The 20,869-nt window shown below is 40.6% G+C and overlaps 1 protein-coding gene across 10 annotated transcripts; it reads right to left on the minus strand.

Annotated features, from left to right (window-relative positions):
* Nucleotides 1–13,786: 13,786 nt before the first annotated feature.
* On the minus strand, nucleotides 13,787–19,739 carry LOC124298599 (adenomatous polyposis coli protein-like). 10 transcript variants are annotated; one of them, XM_046750880.1, is made up of 15 exons: nucleotides 19,601–19,739; nucleotides 18,839–18,994; nucleotides 18,423–18,635; nucleotides 17,379–18,011; nucleotides 17,125–17,269; nucleotides 16,873–17,036; nucleotides 16,465–16,795; nucleotides 16,206–16,355; nucleotides 15,896–16,042; nucleotides 15,672–15,815; nucleotides 15,265–15,593; nucleotides 14,982–15,076; nucleotides 14,756–14,882; nucleotides 14,524–14,685; nucleotides 13,787–14,186 (listed from the first exon to the last, which is right to left on the minus strand). In XM_046750880.1, exons 1-15 carry the CDS (start codon nucleotides 19,641–19,643, stop codon nucleotides 14,170–14,172), a joined length of 2,856 nt encoding a protein of 951 aa, XP_046606836.1. In that variant the 5' UTR covers nucleotides 19,644–19,739; the 3' UTR covers nucleotides 13,787–14,169. The 10 variants fall into 10 exon arrangements, with proteins under 10 accessions (XP_046606836.1, XP_046606773.1, XP_046606790.1 ...); XM_046750817.1 differs by having other exon boundaries at nucleotides 16,873–17,033; nucleotides 17,379–18,215; XM_046750834.1 differs by having other exon boundaries at nucleotides 15,265–15,572; nucleotides 17,379–18,215.
* Nucleotides 19,740–20,869: the final 1,130 nt, after the last annotated feature.

Raw genomic sequence — 20,869 nt, forward strand, 5'->3', positions numbered from 1 at the left:
CAGGAGAGAAGTTACGAAGGAAAAAGCACCTGCTGAAATATGTCGAAAACTCAGGTTCTCGTTTTTTGGCTCTAACTTTCGATGCGTTGATCGCAGCGTATTGGGACTGCGCCCAATCGATTTCTCTCGCAAAATTACGTCGAAATAGTGCCAGAAAGAATTTATTCCTGCACTTTTCAAAATCGCGAAAATTTTCGCCAAAAATGCAAAGGGGTTAGCCTTACTTTTTTTTCATTTTTCGACCAAAAAATTTTTGGTCTCAGATTCGATTCTAATGACCCTTACCTGACCAATTGGACCACCAGGAACTCAGAAAACACAGCAAAAAGAGCGTGGGATCAACAGGAGAGAAGTTACGAAGGAAAAAGCACCTGCTGAAAAATGTCGAAAACTCAGGTTCTCGTTTTTTGGCTCTAACTTTCGATGCGTTGATCGCAGCGTATTGGAAGTGCGCCCAATCGATTTCTCTCGCAAAATTACGTCGAAATAGTGCCAGAAAGAATTTATTCCTGCACTTTTCAAAATCGCGAAAATTTTCGCCAAAAATGCAAAGGGGTTAGCCTTACTTTTTTTTCATTTTTCGACCAAAAAATTTTTGGTCTCAGATTCGATTCTAATGACCCTTACCTGACCAATTGGACCACCAGGAACTCAGAAAACACAGCAAAAAGAGCGTGGGATCAACAGGAGAGAAGTTACGAAGGAAAAAGCACCTGCTGAAAAATGTCGAAAACTCAGGTTCTCGTTTTTTGGCTCTAACTTTCGATGCGTTGATCGCAGCGTATTGGGACTGCGCCCAATCGATTTCTCTCGCAAAATTACGTCGAAATAGTGCCAGAAAGAATTTATTCCTGCACTTTTCAAAATCGCGAAAATTTTCGCCAAAAATGCAAAGGGGTTAGCCTTACGTTTTTTTCATTTTTCGACCAAAAAATTTTTGGTCTCAGATTCGATTCTAATGACCCTTACCTGACCAATTGGACCACCAGGAACTCAGAAAACACAGCAAAAAGAGCGTGGGATCAACAGGAGAGAAGTTACGAAGGAAAAAGCACCTGCTGAAAAATGTCGAAAACTCAGGTTCTCGTTTTTTGGCTCTAACTTTCGATGCGTTGATCGCAGCGTATTGGGACTGCGCCCAATCGATTTCTCTCGCAACATTACGTCGAAATAGTGCCAGAAAGAATTTATTCCTGCACTTTTCAAAATCGCGAAAATTTTCGCCAAAAATGCAAAGGGGTTAGCCTTACTTTTTTTTCATTTTTCGACCAAAAAATTTTTGGTCTCAGATTCGATTCTAATGACCCTTACCTGACCAATTGGACCACCAGGAACTCAGAAAACACAGCAAAAAGAGCGTGGGATCAACAGGAGAGAAGTTACGAAGGAAAAAGCACCTGCTGAAAAATGTCGAAAACTCAGGTTCTCGTTTTTTGACTCTAACTTTCGATGCGTTGATCGCAGCGTATTGGGAGTGCGCCCAATCGATTTCTCTCGCAAAATTACGTCGAAATAGTGCCAGAAAGAATTTATTCCTGCACTTTTCAAAATCGCGAAAATTTTCGCCAAAAATGCAAAGGGGTTAGCCTTACTTTTTTTTCATTTTTCGACCAAAAAATTTTTGGTCTCAGATTCGATTCTAATGACCCTTACCTGACCAATTGGACCACCAGGAACTCAGAAAACACAGCAAAAAGAGCGTGGGATCAACAGGAGAGAAGTTACGAAGGAAAAAGCACCTGCTGAAAAATGTCGAAAACTCAGGTTCTCGTTTTTTGGCTCTAACTTTCGATGCGTTGATCGCAGCGTATTGGGACTGCGCCCAATCGATTTCTCTCGCAAAATTACGTCGAAATAGTGCCAGAAAGAATTTATTCCTGCACTTTTCAAAATCGCGAAAATTTTCGCCAAAAATGCAAAGGGGTTAGCCTTACTTTTTTTTCATTTTTCGACCAAAAAATTTTTGGTCTCAGATTCGATTCTAATGACCCTTACCTGACCAATTGGACCACCAGGAACTCAGAAAACACAGCAAAAAGAGCGTGGGATCAACAGGAGAGAAGTTACGAAGGAAAAAGCACCTGCTGAAAAATGTCGAAAACTCAGGTTCTCGTTTTTTGGCTCTAACTTTCGATGCGTTGATCGCAGCGTATTGGGACTGCGCCCAATCGATTTCTCTCGCAAAATTACGTCGAAATAGTGCCAGAAAGAATTTATTCCTGCACTTTTCAAAATCGCAAAAATTTTCGCCAAAAATGCAAAGGGGTTAGCCTTACTTTTTTTTCATTTTTCGACCAAAAAATTTTTGGTCTCAGATTCGATTCTAATGACCCTTACCTGACCAATTGGACCACCAGGAACTCAGAAAACACAGCAAAAAGAGCGTGGGATCAACAGGAGAGAAGTTACGAAGGAAAAAGCACCTGCTGAAAAATGTCGAAAACTCAGGTTCTCGTTTTTTGGCTCTAACTTTCGATGCGTTGATCGCAGCGTATTGGGACTGCGCCCAATCGATTTCTCTCGCAAAATTACGTCGAAATAGCGCCGGAAAGAATTTATTCCTGCACTTTTCAAAATCGCGAAAATTTTCGCCAAAAATGCAAAGGGGTTAGCCTTACGTTTTTTTCATTTTTCGACCAAAAAATTTTTGGTCTCAGATTCGATTCTAATGACCCTTACCTGACCAATTGGACCACCAGGAACTCAGAAAACACAGCAAAAAGAGCGTGGGATCAACAGGAGAGAAGTTACGAAGGAAAAAGCACCTGCTGAAAAATGTCGAAAACTCAGGTTCTCGTTTTTTGGCTCTAACTTTCGATGCGTTGATCGCAGCGTATTGGGACTGCGCCCAATCGATTTCTCTCGCAAAATTACGTCGAAATAGTGCCAGAAAGAAATTATTCCTGCACTTTTCAAAATCGCGAAAATTTTCGCCAAAAATGCAAAGGGGTTAGCCTTACTTTTTTTTCATTTTTTGACCAAAAAATTTTTGGTCTCAGATTCGATTCTAATGACCCTTACCTGACCAATTGGACCACCAGGAACTCAGAAAACACAGCAAAAAGAGCGTGGGATCAACAGGAGAGAAGTTACGAAGGAAAAAGCACCTGCTGAAAAATGTCGAAAACTCAGGTTCTCGTTTTTTGGCTCTAACTTTCGATGCGTTGATCGCAGCGTATTGGGACTGCGCCAAATCGATTTCTCTCGCAAAATTACGTCGAAATAGTGCCAGAAAGAATTTATTCCTGCACTTTTCAAAATCGCGAAAATTTTCGCCAAAAATGCAAAGGGGTTAGCCTTACGTTTTTTTCATTTTTCGACCAAAAAATTTTTGGTCTCAGATTCGATTCTAATGACCCTTACCTGACCAATTGGACCACCAGGAACTCAGAAAACACAGCAAAAAGAGCGTGGGATCAACAGGAGAGAAGTTACGAAGGAAAAAGCACCTGCTGAAAAATGTCGAAAACTCAGGTTCTCGTTTTTTGGCTCTAACTTTCGATGCGTTGATCGCAGCGTATTGGGACTGCGCCCAATCGATTTCTCTCGCAAAATTACGTCGAAATAGTGCCAGAAAGAATTTATTCCTGCACTTTTCAAAATCGCGAAAATTTTCGCCAAAAATGCAAAGGGGTTAGCCTTACGTTTTTTTCATTTTTCGACCAAAAAATTTTTGGTCTCAGATTCGATTCTAATGACCCTTACCTGACCAATTGGACCACCAGGAACTCAGAAAACACAGCAAAAAGAGCGTGGGATCAACAGGAGAGAAGTTACGAAGGAAAAAGCACCTGCTGAAAAATGTCGAAAACTCAGGTTCTCGTTTTTTGGCTCTAACTTTCGATGCGTTGATCGCAGCGTATTGGGACTGCGCCCAATCGATTTCTCTCGCAAAATTACGTCGAAATAGTGCCAGAAAGAATTTATTCCTGCACTTTTCAAAATCGCGAAAATTTTCGCCAAAAATGCAAAGGGGTTAGCCTTACGTTTTTTTCATTTTTCGACCAAAAAATTTTTGGTCTCAGATTCGATTCTAATGACCCTTACCTGACCAATTGGACCACCAGGAACTCAGAAAACACAGCAAAAAGAGCGTGGGATCAACAGGAGAGAAGTTACGAAGGAAAAAGCACCTGCTGAAAAATGTCGAAAACTCAGGTTCTCGTTTTTTGGCTCTAACTTTCGATGCGTTGATCGCAGCGTATTGGGACTGCGCCCAATCGATTTCTCTCGCAAAATTACGTCGAAATAGTGCCAGAAAGAATTTATTCCTGCACTTTTCAAAATCGCGAAAATTTTCGCCAAAAATGCAAAGGGGTTAGCCTTACTTTTTTTTCATTTTTCGACCAAAAAATTTTTGGTCTCAGATTCGATTCTAATGACCCTTACCTGACCAATTGGACCACCAGGAACTCAGAAAACACAGCAAAAAGAGCGTGGGATCAACAGGAGAGAAGTTACGAAGGAAAAAGCACCTGCTGAAAAATGTCGAAAACTCAGGTTCTCGTTTTTTGGCTCTAACTTTCGATGCGTTGATCGCAGCGTATTGGGACTGCGCCCAATCGATTTCTCTCGCAAAATTACGTCGAAATAGTGCCAGAAAGAATTTATTCCTGCACTTTTCAAAATCGCGAAAATTTTCGCCAAAAATGCAAAGGGGTTAGCCTTACTTTTTTTTCATTTTTCGACCAAAAAATTTTTGGTCTCAGATTCGATTCTAATGACCCTTACCTGACCAATTGGACCACCAGGAACTCAGAAAACACAGCAAAAAGAGCGTGGGATCAACAGGAGAGAAGTTACGAAGGAAAAAGCACCTGCTGAAAAATGTCGAAAACTCAGGTTCTCGTTTTTTGGCTCTAACTTTCGATGCGTTGATCGCAGCGTATTGGGACTGCGCCAAATCGATTTCTCTCGCAAAATTACGTCGAAATAGTGCCAGAAAGAATTTATTCCTGCACTTTTCAAAATCGCGAAAATTTTCGCCAAAAATGCAAAGGGGTTAGCCTTACGTTTTTTTCATTTTTCGACCAAAAAATTTTTGGTCTCAGATTCGATTCTAATGACCCTTACCTGACCAATTGGACCACCAGGAACTCAGAAAACACAGCAAAAAGAGCGTGGGATCAACAGGAGAGAAGTTACGAAGGAAAAAGCACCTGCTGAAAAATGTCGAAAACTCAGGTTCTCGTTTTTTGGCTCTAACTTTCGATGCGTTGATCGCAGCGTATTGGGACTGCGCCCAATCGATTTCTCTCGCAAAATTACGTCGAAATAGTGCCAGAAAGAATTTATTCCTGCACTTTTCAAAATCGCGAAAATTTTCGCCAAAAATGCAAAGGGGTTAGCCTTACGTTTTTTTCATTTTTCGACCAAAAAATTTTTGGTCTCAGATTCGATTCTAATGACCCTTACCTGACCAATTGGACCACCAGGAACTCAGAAAACACAGCAAAAAGAGCGTGGGATCAACAGGAGAGAAGTTACGAAGGAAAAAGCACCTGCTGAAAAATGTCGAAAACTCAGGTTCTCGTTTTTTGGCTCTAACTTTCGATGCGTTGATCGCAGCGTATTGGGACTGCGCCCAATCGATTTCTCTCGCAAAATTACGTCGAAATAGTGCCAGAAAGAATTTATTCCTGCACTTTTCAAAATCGCGAAAATTTTCGCCAAAAATGCAAAGGGGTTAGCCTTACGTTTTTTTCATTTTTCGACCAAAAAATTTTTGGTCTCAGATTCGATTCTAATGACCCTTACCTGACCAATTGGACCACCAGGAACTCAGAAAACACAGCAAAAAGAGCGTGGGATCAACAGGAGAGAAGTTACGAAGGAAAAAGCACCTGCTGAAAAATGTCGAAAACTCAGGTTCTCGTTTTTTGGCTCTAACTTTCGATGCGTTGATCGCAGCGTATTGGGACTGCGCCCAATCGATTTCTCTCGCAAAATTACGTCGAAATAGTGCCAGAAAGAATTTATTCCTGCACTTTTCAAAATCGCGAAAATTTTCGCCAAAAATGCAAAGGGGTTAGCCTTACGTTTTTTTCATTTTTCGACCAAAAAATTTTTGGTCTCAGATTCGATTCTAATGACCCTTACCTGACCAATTGGACCACCAGGAACTCAGAAAACACAGCAAAAAGAGCGTGGGATCAACAGGAGAGAAGTTACGAAGGAAAAAGCACCTGCTGAAAAATGTCGAAAACTCAGGTTCTCGTTTTTTGGCTCTAACTTTCGATGCGTTGATCGCAGCGTATTGGGACTGCGCCCAATCGATTTCTCTCGCAAAATTACGTCGAAATAGTGCCAGAAAGAATTTATTCCTGCACTTTTCAAAATCGCGAAAATTTTCGCCAAAAATGCAAAGGGGTTAGCCTTACTTTTTTTTCATTTTTCGACCAAAAAATTTTTGGTCTCAGATTCGATTCTAATGACCCTTACCTGACCAATTGGACCACCAGGAACTCAGAAAACACAGCAAAAAGAGCGTGGGATCAACAGGAGAGAAGTTACGAAGGAAAAAGCACCTGCTGAAAAATGTCGAAAACTCAGGTTCTCGTTTTTTGGCTCTAACTTTCGATGCGTTGATCGCAGCGTATTGGGACTGCGCCCAATCGATTTCTCTCGCAAAATTACGTCGAAATAGTGCCAGAAAGAATTTATTCCTGCACTTTTCAAAATCGCGAAAATTTTCGCCAAAAATGCAAAGGGGTTAGCCTTACTTTTTTTTCATTTTTCGACCAAAAAATTTTTGGTCTCAGATTCGATTCTAATGACCCTTACCTGACCAATTGGACCACCAGGAACTCAGAAAACACAGCAAAAAGAGCGTGGGATCAACAGGAGAGAAGTTACGAAGGAAAAAGCACCTGCTGAAAAATGTCGAAAACTCAGGTTCTCGTTTTTTGGCTCTAACTTTCGATGCGTTGATCGCAGCGTATTGGGACTGCGCCAAATCGATTTCTCTCGCAAAATTACGTCGAAATAGTGCCAGAAAGAATTTATTCCTGCACTTTTCAAAATCGCGAAAATTTTCGCCAAAAATGCAAAGGGGTTAGCCTTACGTTTTTTTCATTTTTCGACCAAAAAATTTTTGGTCTCAGATTCGATTCTAATGACCCTTACCTGACCAATTGGACCACCAGGAACTCAGAAAACACAGCAAAAAGAGCGTGGGATCAACAGGAGAGAAGTTACGAAGGAAAAAGCACCTGCTGAAAAATGTCGAAAACTCAGGTTCTCGTTTTTTGGCTCTAACTTTCGATGCGTTGATCGCAGCGTATTGGGACTGCGCCCAATCGATTTCTCTCGCAAAATTACGTCGAAATAGTGCCAGAAAGAATTTATTCCTGCACTTTTCAAAATCGCGAAAATTTTCGCCAAAAATGCAAAGGGGTTAGCCTTACGTTTTTTTCATTTTTCGACCAAAAAATTTTTGGTCTCAGATTCGATTCTAATGACCCTTACCTGACCAATTGGACCACCAGGAACTCAGAAAACACAGCAAAAAGAGCGTGGGATCAACAGGAGAGAAGTTACGAAGGAAAAAGCACCTGCTGAAAAATGTCGAAAACTCAGGTTCTCGTTTTTTGGCTCTAACTTTCGATGCGTTGATCGCAGCGTATTGGGACTGCGCCCAATCGATTTCTCTCGCAAAATTACGTCGAAATAGTGCCAGAAAGAATTTATTCCTGCACTTTTCAAAATCGCGAAAATTTTCGCCAAAAATGCAAAGGGGTTAGCCTTACGTTTTTTTCATTTTTCGACCAAAAAATTTTTGGTCTCAGATTCGATTCTAATGACCCTTACCTGACCAATTGGACCACCAGGAACTCAGAAAACACAGCAAAAAGAGCGTGGGATCAACAGGAGAGAAGTTACGAAGGAAAAAGCACCTGCTGAAAAATGTCGAAAACTCAGGTTCTCGTTTTTTGGCTCTAACTTTCGATGCGTTGATCGCAGCGTATTGGGACTGCGCCCAATCGATTTCTCTCGCAAAATTACGTCGAAATAGTGCCAGAAAGAATTTATTCCTGCACTTTTCAAAATCGCGAAAATTTTCGCCAAAAATGCAAAGGGGTTAGCCTTACTTTTTTTTCATTTTTCGACCAAAAAATTTTTGGTCTCAGATTCGATTCTAATGACCCTTACCTGACCAATTGGACCACCAGGAACTCAGAAAACACAGCAAAAAGAGCGTGGGATCAACAGGAGAGAAGTTACGAAGGAAAAAGCACCTGCTGAAAAATGTCGAAAACTCAGGTTCTCGTTTTTTGGCTCTAACTTTCGATGCGTTGATCGCAGCGTATTGGGACTGCGCCCAATCGATTTCTCTCGCAAAATTACGTCGAAATAGTGCCAGAAAGAATTTATTCCTGCACTTTTCAAAATCGCGAAAATTTTCGCCAAAAATGCAAAGGGGTTAGCCTTACTTTTTTTTCATTTTTCGACCAAAAAATTTTTGGTCTCAGATTCGATTCTAATGACCCTTACCTGACCAATTGGACCACCAGGAACTCAGAAAACACAGCAAAAAGAGCGTGGGATCAACAGGAGAGAAGTTACGAAGGAAAAAGCACCTGCTGAAAAATGTCGAAAACTCAGGTTCTCGTTTTTTGGCTCTAACTTTCGATGCGTTGATCGCAGCGTATTGGGACTGCGCCAAATCGATTTCTCTCGCAAAATTACGTCGAAATAGTGCCAGAAAGAATTTATTCCTGCACTTTTCAAAATCGCGAAAATTTTCGCCAAAAATGCAAAGGGGTTAGCCTTACGTTTTTTTCATTTTTCGACCAAAAAATTTTTGGTCTCAGATTCGATTCTAATGACCCTTACCTGACCAATTGGACCACCAGGAACTCAGAAAACACAGCAAAAAGAGCGTGGGATCAACAGGAGAGAAGTTACGAAGGAAAAAGCACCTGCTGAAAAATGTCGAAAACTCAGGTTCTCGTTTTTTGGCTCTAACTTTCGATGCGTTGATCGCAGCGTATTGGGACTGCGCCCAATCGATTTCTCTCGCAAAATTACGTCGAAATAGTGCCAGAAAGAATTTATTCCTGCACTTTTCAAAATCGCGAAAATTTTCGCCAAAAATGCAAAGGGGTTAGCCTTACGTTTTTTTCATTTTTCGACCAAAAAATTTTTGGTCTCAGATTCGATTCTAATGACCCTTACCTGACCAATTGGACCACCAGGAACTCAGAAAACACAGCAAAAAGAGCGTGGGATCAACAGGAGAGAAGTTACGAAGGAAAAAGCACCTGCTGAAAAATGTCGAAAACTCAGGTTCTCGTTTTTTGGCTCTAACTTTCGATGCGTTGATCGCAGCGTATTGGGACTGCGCCCAATCGATTTCTCTCGCAAAATTACGTCGAAATAGTGCCAGAAAGAATTTATTCCTGCACTTTTCAAAATCGCGAAAATTTTCGCCAAAAATGCAAAGGGGTTAGCCTTACTTTTTTTTCATTTTTCGACCAAAAAATTTTTGGTCTCAGATTCGATTCTAATGACCCTTACCTGACCAATTGGACCACCAGGAACTCAGAAAACACAGCAAAAAGAGCGTGGGATCAACAGGAGAGAAGTTACGAAGGAAAAAGCACCTGCTGAAAAATGTCGAAAACTCAGGTTCTCGTTTTTTGGCTCTAACTTTCGATGCGTTGATCGCAGCGTATTGGGACTGCGCCCAATCGATTTCTCTCGCAAAATTACGTCGAAATAGTGCCAGAAAGAATTTATTCCTGCACTTTTCAAAATCGCGAAAATTTTCGCCAAAAATGCAAAGGGGTTAGCCTTACGTTTTTTTCATTTTTCGACCAAAAAATTTTTGGTCTCAGATTCGATTCTAATGACCCTTACCTGACCAATTGGACCACCAGGAACTCAGAAAACACAGCAAAAAGAGCGTGGGATCAACAGGAGAGAAGTTACGAAGGAAAAAGCACCTGCTGAAAAATGTCGAAAACTCAGGTTCTCGTTTTTTGGCTCTAACTTTCGATGCGTTGATCGCAGCGTATTGGGACTGCGCCCAATCGATTTCTCTCGCAAAATTACGTCGAAATAGTGCCAGAAAGAATTTATTCCTGCACTTTTCAAAATCGCGAAAATTTTCGCCAAAAATGCAAAGGGGTTAGCCTTACGTTTTTTTCATTTTTCGACCAAAAAATTTTTGGTCTCAGATTCGATTCTAATGACCCTTACCTGACCAATTGGACCACCAGGAACTCAGAAAACACAGCAAAAAGAGCGTGGGATCAACAGGAGAGAAGTTACGAAGGAAAAAGCACCTGCTGAAAAATGTCGAAAACTCAGGTTCTCGTTTTTTGGCTCTAACTTTCGATGCGTTGATCGCAGCGTATTGGGACTGCGCCCAATCGATTTCTCTCGCAAAATTACGTCGAAATAGTGCCAGAAAGAATTTATTCCTGCACTTTTCAAAATCGCGAAAATTTTCGCCAAAAATGCAAAGGGGTTAGCCTTACTTTTTTTTCATTTTTCGACCAAAAAATTTTTGGTCTCAGATTCGATTCTAATGACCCTTACCTGACCAATTGGACCACCAGGAACTCAGAAAACACAGCAAAAAGAGCGTGGGATCAACAGGAGAGAAGTTACGAAGGAAAAAGCACCTGCTGAAAAATGTCGAAAACTCAGGTTCTCGTTTTTTGGCTCTAACTTTCGATGCGTTGATCGCAGCGTATTGGGACTGCGCCCAATCGATTTCTCTCGCAAAATTACGTCGAAATAGTGCCAGAAAGAATTTATTCCTGCACTTTTCAAAATCGCGAAAATTTTCGCCAAAAATGCAAAGGGGTTAGCCTTACGTTTTTTTCATTTTTCGACCAAAAAATTTTTGGTCTCAGATTCGATTCTAATGACCCTTACCTGACCAATTGGACCACCAGGAACTCAGAAAACACAGCAAAAAGAGCGTGGGATCAACAGGAGAGAAGTTACGAAGGAAAAAGCACCTGCTGAAAAATGTCGAAAACTCAGGTTCTCGTTTTTTGGCTCTAACTTTCGATGCGTTGATCGCAGCGTATTGGGACTGCGCCCAATCGATTTCTCTCGCAAAATTACGTCGAAATAGTGCCAGAAAGAATTTATTCCTGCACTTTTCAAAATCGCGAAAATTTTCGCCAAAAATGCAAAGGGGTTAGCCTTACTTTTTTTTCATTTTTCGACCAAAAAATTTTTGGTCTCAGATTCGATTCTAATGACCCTTACCTGACCAATTGGACCACCAGGAACTCAGAAAACACAGCAAAAAGAGCGTGGGATCAACAGGAGAGAAGTTACGAAGGAAAAAGCACCTGCTGAAAAATGTCGAAAACTCAGGTTCTCGTTTTTTGGCTCTAACTTTCGATGCGTAGATCGCAGCGTATTGGGACTGCGCCCAATCGATTTCTCTCGCAAAATTACGTCGAAATAGTGCCAGAAAGAATTTATTCCTGCACTTTTCAAAATCGCGAAAATTTTCGCCAAAAATGCAAAGGGGTTAGCCTTACGTTTTTTTCATTTTTCGACCAAAAAATTTTTGGTCTCAGATTCGATTCTAATGACCCTTACCTGACCAATTGGACCACCAGGAACTCAGAAAACACAGCAAAAAGAGCGTGGGATCAACAGGAGAGAAGTTACGAAGGAAAAAGCACCTGCTGAAAAATGTCGAAAACTCAGGTTCTCGTTTTTTGGCTCTAACTTTCGATGCGTTGATCGCAGCGTATTGGGACTGCGCCCAATCGATTTCTCTCGCAAAATTACGTCGAAATAGTGCCAGAAAGAATTTATTCCTGCACTTTTCAAAATCGCGAAAATTTTCGCCAAAAATGCAAAGGGGTTAGCCTTACGTTTTTTTCATTTTTCGACCAAAAAATTTTTGGTCTCAGATTCGATTCTAATGATCCTTACCTGACCAATTGGACCACCAGGAACTCAGAAAACACAGCAAAAAGAGCGTGGGATCAACAGGAGAGAAGTTACGAAGGAAAAAGCACCTGCTGAAAAATGTCGAAAACTCAGGTTCTCGTTTTTTGGCTCTAACTTTCGATGCGTTGATCGCAGCGTATTGGGACTGCGCCCAATCGATTTCTCTCGCAAAATTACGTCGAAATAGTGCCAGAAAGAATTTATTCCTGCACTTTTCAAAATCGCGAAAATTTTCGCCAAAAATGCAAAGGGGTTAGCCTTACGTTTTTTTCATTTTTCGACCAAAAAATTTTTGGTCTCAGATTCGATTCTAATGACCCTTACCTGACCAATTGGACCACCAGGAACTCAGAAAACACAGCAAAAAGAGCGTGGGATCAACAGGAGAGAAGTTACGAAGGAAAAAGCACCTGCTGAAAAATGTCGAAAACTCAGGTTCTCGTTTTTTGGCTCTAACTTTCGATGCGTTGATCGCAGCGTATTGGGACTGCGCCCAATCGATTTCTCTCGCAAAATTACGTCGAAATAGTGCCAGAAAGAATTTATTCCTGCACTTTTCAAAATCGCGAAAATTTTCGCCAAAAATGCAAAGGGGTTAGCCTTACTTTTTTTTCATTTTTCGACCAAAAAATTTTTGGTCTCAGATTCGATTCTAATGACCCTTACCTGACCAATTGGACCACCAGGAACTCAGAAAACACAGCAAAAAGAGCGTGGGATCAACAGGAGAGAAGTTACGAAGGAAAAAGCACCTGCTGAAAAATGTCGAAAACTCAGGTTCTCGTTTTTTGGCTCTAACTTTCGATGCGTTGATCGCAGCGTATTGGGACTGCGCCCAATCGATTTCTCTCGCAAAATTACGTCGAAATAGTGCCAGAAAGAATTTATTCCTGCACTTTTCAAAATCGCGAAAATTTTCGCCAAAAATGCAAAGGGGTTAGCCTTACGTTTTTTTCATTTTTCGACCAAAAAATTTTTGGTCTCAGATTCGATTCTAATGACCCTTACCTGACCAATTGGACCACCAGGAACTCAGAAAACACAGCAAAAAGAGCGTGGGATCAACAGGAGAGAAGTTACGAAGGAAAAAGCACCTGCTGAAAAATGTCGAAAACTCAGGTTCTCGTTTTTTGGCTCTAACTTTCGATGCGTTGATCGCAGCGTATTGGGACTGCGCCCAATCGATTTCTCTCGCAAAATTACGTCGAAATAGTGCCAGAAAGAATTTATTCCTGCACTTTTCAAAATCGCGAAAATTTTCGCCAAAAATGCAAAGGGGTTAGCCTTACGTTTTTTTCATTTTTCGACCAAAAAATTTTTGGTCTCAGATTCGATTCTAATGACCCTTACCTGACCAATTGGACCACCAGGAACTCAGAAAACACAGCAAAAAGAGCGTGGGATCAACAGGAGAGAAGTTACGAAGGAAAAAGCACCTGCTGAAAAATGTCGAAAACTCAGGTTCTCGTTTTTTGGCTCTAACTTTCGATGCGTTGATCGCAGCGTATTGGGACTGCGCCCAATCGATTTCTCTCGCAAAATTACGTCGAAATAGTGCCAGAATGAATTTATTCCTGCACTTTTCAAAATCGCGAAAATTTTCGCCAAAAATGCAAAGGGGTTACCGCAAGAAAATACCAAGAAAATTGAAGAGCCTGCGGTCGTCACTTCAGATCGACCGTCAAAATCAGTGCGTTTAATCACGCGCAATCTGACGTTTATTACGTCAAGTGTTGGATGACGCTGTGATGGTTGCCATATCAACTGTTACCGACACGTAACACTTACATACCTAGTTTTCTATAAGTACGGATAGGACTTACAAGGTTTATAAATTCAATTACAACCATCGGTATCATTTATGAAATTTAATCACACAATGTAATTCTTTATATACAGGAGCTACAAATAAAGTGAAAGCAAATCGCTTATTGACTGCACAAAAAATACGTGTTCAACATGAAGTACGCCAATGAAAGAAATAGGAATAGTTACAGAATACAGGTGTTTTACGAAATAAAATGCGACATGATATTAATAGAAACAAGTAATGAGATAGTTGGGCGGCCATTCCAAAACGTTAGTGAATTGCGGAAGAATTCAGGAAATACTGGAAACTTGTATTGTCTAGATGTTGTATTAAACTGGTTGACAAATATCTTCGTCAGTTGAATATAATATATGTTGTTTTCATCCAGATTCTCGTCTCAAGCGCCAAATAGCGTCGCAGCATTTTTTCTATTCCGTATCGAAATCTGAAACGTAAGCGAAATCCGATTGAAATTATTCACGGGTCTACGGCGTACTGTAACTTATGGCTTTCAAGAAACGATTCATAAAACCAAAGAAAACATAAACATATTGTAACATATATTCTGTGAAGGAAACATTGCGGGAATTATCTTTAATCGATGCAAAACCGAAGATGACTTAGAAACTTTCGAATTATTCGCCACACTAATCACAGATTATAAAAATAATAGGCAAAATTTTTCTTAACCGCACAGAACACAATAAAGTTGTTATTCATAGTGGAATTTGATTGTGGACAAAGAGCTTGGTTTTGTTCTTCTATTTTTCTAGTGAACTCACCGTGTTTAGAACATTTCAATTCGGTTGAAACAGGCGTAATATCCAGACTCTTGCAGTTTCGGCTTGCCACGTCAAGCGTCGCGAAAGTCGTGGCTTCATATCTTCGCCCATCTTCCGGAGACTGGGATCTGAGAGGCCCTGTATCATTCGAATTTGGCGAATCTTATATTCGATGTTAATATTGTTCTAAATTCTATGCAATCTACCATTTCTTCTCAATCGGGCAAACCACCTTTTTTAGGTTTAATAAAAACAGGCTCGGCTGGAGAAGTTGATGGAGTTCGGCACGGTCTTTCTTGGTCACTTTTACTGGAAACAGGGAGCGTGATTCCACAGGCTGGATTGCCGTTGAGCTGCACCTAAAACCAATCGCAGTAAAATAGTAGAAGTTCATCGTCTACGGCATTATTCAATTTCTATCGAGGAAACGAATTTGCCTTGTTGTTCGTAGTCCATACCTTACGCATTCCCGACTCTATTAGCTTAGCTACGATAACGTCGTCCTCTTCGGAAAGCGTCAGACTGTCGATAGCCAAAATATCCGAGCGCCCAGCTGTAATCAATATTTCAACATTTTTTGGTATTAGTTGAATGATGTAAATGGAACAGCAAAATCGAAAGAATGTAAAAGTTGAAAAATAAGACCATTTACTTCGATTCACATCCATTGATGGAATAAAACACGTTTTGAAGTAGCTTAGTTACCAAATTTAAAGTTTCCTTTCTCAAAACATTACGTACCGTTACTCTCCATGATCCTGGGCTCGCAGCTCTTTTCCACGATTCCGGGCGAGCTCAGCATAGACAATACCGAAAGATTAGAATGCGAACCAGCCGGAGATATGTTGGCAGGAGTATCTTCTGTGCAGTATATATGAATGCTGTCTGGAATCGCTGTGTCATCAGGTCTACCTTTAAGACCCTTCAACGTCTGTCTGTGGTTACCAGGAAACGTTGTTAAGCCACCGTCCAAATGATTCAGTGCAGAACTTGTCTGATACCTCGTCAGATTGCTGACCGGTTGAATGGGAGGCTTCGTCATACTGCTTCTTCTTAGAGATTGTTTGTGTCTGAGAATTAATGTTATTGTTCCTCAAATGCAGTTAAATTAATTCGAGGTACTCTGTTCAGTAAAAATATTTACTCACATGCTTTGTATCCCAACGTTTATGCAAGCGGCCAACATTTCTTCACCATCACTATCTACGTCGCTGATTTTGAGAGAATCTTCAGGCTCCACGGAGTTTGCGATCTCAGGCTTTAGTATTGTTTTGGGGTCCTCTTGTCGATTACTGGAAAGAAAGATTATCATGCAGTGGACATGAATTGAATGATTTTGTATTTAGCCCTTATTGATTGGTGAAAAAATTACATCGCTCTTTGTATTCCAATATTAATACAGGCAGCCAGCATGCCTTCGTCGTCGTCATGTTCATCGCTGATTTCCCCCACATCAACCACTTCAGCTACACTTGCAATGTCCGAGGATTCGGAGCCTTTTTGGTCTTCTTTGCGATTCCTGAAGAGTGAGCGATAGTTGGAAGATTATAGAGAAATTACAATATTTTCTGAAAGAAGGTATGGAACTTCATTTTTTGGCGAAAAAAGTACCGACGATTCATTTTAAAGTAAAAAAGGAAGACAAAAAGGCAAGATCTACCGTTTAATTAATAAAAGTGTACCGGAATGTGGAATGCATTCCTATGCTGATACATGCAGCCAGCATATCGTCATCTTCATCCCCATCTGTTTCTTGATCTGTGTCCACGGTCTCAACTATATCTGCTATCTCGTCGCTATTTACCGACGGTTTTTGCTCGTCTTTACGGTTTCTACGTGCATGATATGAAAACGATACAATTTTGCAAACTGATTCACAATAAGAAAACAGAAAAATTCATAAATAGAATAATAAACATATAAGAAAATCATGAAACTCACATTATGCTTTGCATCCCGATGTTTATGCAGGCATCCAGCATTCCTTCGTCATCCTCTCCTTCACTGACTTCGTCGATCTCTGCGATCTTTATTGTGTCTTGATGTTCAAGCCGTGTAGGTGAGGTTTCTTCCCTTTCTTCTGGAATTGCTTCTCCCAATTTTTCCCTATTCTCTTTGAACTTCGAATCATTAGCGATTTTAGGCTCGTCGTCAATTGTCAGCGAACTGAGACTTGTTGCAGCTGAGAAATCTATTGGAGTAGACTCCTCCTTAAACGCTGCAATATCGTCTTCAAAAACGCTACGCTTTGTCGCGTTCGATCTGCCATTCGCTGAAATGAGTTTTCTTTTAAGAAGCCTGATGCCATGTATGCTCTGTTAACAAAAATAATTTGAAAATAGATTTTACCTTTATGCTCACACAAACGATGCGCAGGTAATTTAGAAGTTTCGTCTTGAGACCTGTTGGTGAATTCAGGTTGGGATTTGTTGTGACGAGGGCTCGGTGGTACCGTTTGTGTCGGCGAATCAGGTAACTCACTAGGAGAAACAATTCCGCTCGTGCGCCAGCTACTTGGATTAAAATTAATTCATATGTATATAATATACGTTCTTTGGCTGAATAGAAAAGAATTAATTCTATGGCATAACTTTTGAGTACCTAAAATCGCTGACAACCGAGCTGCGATCGTCGTGGATAGAATGCTGTTCAAACCCACCCAGAGAACCAAGAGAACTGGTCCGAGAAAACATGAGAGGCGTTTCTTCGGCGTAATGATCCTCTCCCCCAAATGTAACCATCTTTCCTGTAATTTAAAGCTCACATCAAGCACAAGCATGCACGGGACTAATAATAAAACATTTTTTGAGGTCAGTCGAGCAAAAAATTAGTCAAACCAGTCTTTAAAGGCAAACCTTCTTTATCCACAACTTCTTCACAATATTTATCAGACTTTTCTGGAGATACTTGGTCAGAGCTGCGTTCAGAAACGTTTTTTCGACTTTCGGATTCATTATTAGCGACGATTTGACCGTTTGATTCTTCTGGACTGGGTTCGAAGGTAGATTCGTTATCCTTTGAATTGTTTTCGACGATTTTCATTGGGTTTTTCTTGGAAACATCCGTGTCCTTTGAATCATCAACACGCAAGTCTGACATCGATGTCGCAGTCGAGAAGTTGAAAGGTGTTTCGTAAGGGGTGCCTTCTGTGCAGTAAGTCTTTATCGTATCTTCTGGTACAAAAGCTTGCTCATTTTCAGCAAAGTATCCTGAATTCTGTTTCTCCTCTTCATCTGTATCATCCTCTGCATATCGCAAACTGTAGTCAGTCGGTTGGTCTAAATCCGTTTCTGCATAAACGCCAAAGACATCCGGCTTTGAGCTTGAGTCTGAATTTTCTTTTTTCGGTATTCTTATAGTTTCAGTCTCATCAGCGACATCACTCGGCTGTAGCATAGAGTTTTTCTCTGAATACCTTGTCGAGTATTGTATCGGCTGAACCTGTTCATCATTTTGTGGACTGTTCTGGTGTAGGGTACATGTCGGCTCTGAAAATCGTTTACCATAATCAACTGTGCCTTGGACTTTACCATCGTTGGACACATCATCTTGATTTAATGAATTGTTTTCATAGTATTTCATGCTGTAATCGATGGGTTGATTATTTGAATTGCAGGGGATTTTATTCTGGACTACAGGGTTTGGTTCCAAATATTTTTGACTGTAATCGACTGGCTGGTCGTTTACATCTTCTGTAAAACCAAGCATATCCATTTGTTGAAGCAATGAAAATCGAATAATATAGTATAGAGTAACGTTTAAGGTCTCTTAAAATACAACCATAACAGAGTCTTAAAAGCAATTAATCTACAAAGACGGTTGCAAGTTTTAATCTTCAGCAGTTTTTTTTTTTTACTGCCCTGAGTTGCCAGGAATGATATTAGCAGGATGCTGCTTACCAGGTGGGGAATGCTCAGTCTCAGGGATTGATCTAAGCATTTGACAATAATCTTTCAATTGTTCCAAAAGATTGTAGATCCTAGTTTCTGGCTGCTCTGTACTTCTGTCAGCTGTGGCTTGTATTATGTTGTGAAATACTTGGGACGTTATTTCTTTAGCTTCTGTATCATGACCGCGTGCATTTATGAGTTTGATCAACAGCGGCAAGCATCCTATAGTTGCAAGAAACATAGAAATTTATTCAACAGATGATTCAACAAATTTCAATCCGATTAATTGAATTGTTCAATGCATTTAAATAATTTGGCGAAAGATTTTTTAGCAGACAAGGAAAAGAGAATTGAAAAGAAAGCATGAATGCTAAACAACAGATATAAGAATCTAATCTTAAATGGAACTTGAAATGCAAACCAACCAGACTGCTTCATTGCCAAGCAGATATCTATGGCACTGCTCATCGAAAGAAGAAAGGCGTTTATGTCCTTGCATCCTTCGATACCCCTCAACATTTCTAACAAATCATATACCTCATCCATCTTCCCATTCATCTTCTTTCGCTCCTGGATTTTCTCTGAAGGGAGACAAACGATCAAACATGTAGTAATCGATAAGTTGAATATTAAATCCAGTCACAGTAAATTACAGTTAAAAATGACCCCGCAAAAAAACAATATATTTATTGAAAAACAGTTCAAATTTCCACCACAGGTTGAATGAACCGTGGAAGCGAGAGACATAACCTGAACCTGTGCATCGGCATCAAACTTTCCTGTACGTTTTCTCACCCATTCTATCGCTCAAAGTAATCCAAACATCATTAATCTCCATACAATCAGACACTAAATTTTGCCTCGATTGGTTTGCACGTTATGTGTTTTTCAACCCCGAAATTATTCAAGATTCGAGACGCTATTTGACAGATGAGATGTATTCTCTTATTCGAGCAGTCAGAGCTGGCTTGGTTACCGGCCAATCATACGACAAGGATGATTGGCAAGAACCAATGAGAAGCCGCAGCTCTGCCGTGACTGAATCGAGAATAGCCAGTTTCCTTTTTGCACGTAGCAAGTAATGCCGCCGAATAACACTCTTCTGCTTGTAGTTTCGCTTTGACTGACTCTTCGTTAGTATTTCATGCATGTCGTGTAGTCGGGATTTATTTCAAATAATTACGTGCCTCTGGCCTCGATCCCTTCATCCTCTTTGAGCTTTGGCTCCATGACATCTTCCTCGGCTCAGAACTAGCTTACACCTTACCAGCTACTAGCAGCCGATCAAGGATCGCCTGTCGACAACATCTCGCGAGTCAGCCGCTAGGTGGAAGCATAAACTTAAGCCTAGGGGTGAAAGGAGAAGGTGATATTTTAGGGTGTACGTTGGATTGCCGTCGACCCGTTCGCCAGGCGCAACGTGAAACGCGTTTAGAAAAACCGACGAGCGCCAAGAGAGGTCGCTCCAGGCGAAATAGCTCCGAGAAAGATAACCTAATGATGAATTCTTGCACGTTTCGAAATCCCCGTGGATTTATCGAAGAGAAAACCCGCGTCGAAGAAATTCGCAAAAGCGGAGGCCATGCGACTATTTTAAGATCTCGAAACTGGTTGCGCGTCTCACTGGATTAATCGAACGTTCGGAATAAAATAATTCAGTTTCAATGAATTCATAAATTCTCTACTCTCAAGTGGACAATAATTTACATCATGTAAATTTTGAGGGACTGGGATCGTAAGCTTGTAGTTTGAGCGCTCTATGAATCATCGCTACACTGAACCGGTCTTGTTGAATAGATTATTATAAGTTCGGTTCGATATTCTGCACGTACACGCAGCGCCTGTGCGAAAATTATGCTATTGAAATGAAACCACATTGATTTGTACGAGTGATGATCTCTTGAAAATTTTGCTATTTTTGTTACATGTCCGATTTTCGTATCAGGTAGTAAAACTGCGTTTTGCTGCACATTAGAAATTCTGGAACCGGTATTTTTGTAGTAAATGTATTTTTTTTAACTTTCAGGATCATACAATTACATCTGTATGCAAAGCAACCAGACGGATTTGAAAAGAATCAAATTTCTAAGACCAGTTCAACGATTCGCCTCATAATTCGCAAAATAATTAATCCACATGGTGGATTTATAATTTTTGAATCCATAGTTGCCCGAACGTGATTTTGAACTCCTTTAACACCTGTTTTGACTCCGTCATTTTTCACTGTAATTTTTCCAAGTACTTCGCAGGGACATCTCCACTTCGATAAAACTACAAGCATATTGAATTGCGTAAAAATTGGTACCTTGACCGTTTTCTTCCGACGGATGTCACGTGGGTCCTTTTCAATGCGGGGCGTGTAATTTTATTATCAACCGTCCTGAGTAGCTAGCTGTACCACTTACCAACTCAGCGCGCGTAGTCTGAACACGAATACCGTGCAAGGTATTTAAATC

This window comes from Neodiprion virginianus, chromosome 1, assembly GCF_021901495.1.
Source record: "Neodiprion virginianus isolate iyNeoVirg1 chromosome 1, iyNeoVirg1.1, whole genome shotgun sequence".
Lineage (NCBI taxonomy): Eukaryota > Metazoa > Arthropoda > Insecta > Hymenoptera > Diprionidae > Neodiprion > Neodiprion virginianus.

Excerpts from the sequence above, each read along its gene's own strand:
- LOC124298599 (XM_046750802.1), bottom strand. The coding sequence starts at position 19,643 with ATGGAGCCAAAGCTCAAAGAGGATGAAGGGATCGAGGCCAGAG. Across the intron at positions 15,816-15,895 it reads ATTGGAATACAAAGAGCGAT|TAATCGACAAGAGGACCCCA; the intron begins GTAATTTTTTCA and ends CTTTCTTTCCAG. Across the intron at positions 15,077-15,264 it reads CAGGATCATGGAGAGTAACG|CTGGGCGCTCGGATATTTTG; the intron begins GTACGTAATGTT and ends TATTGATTACAG.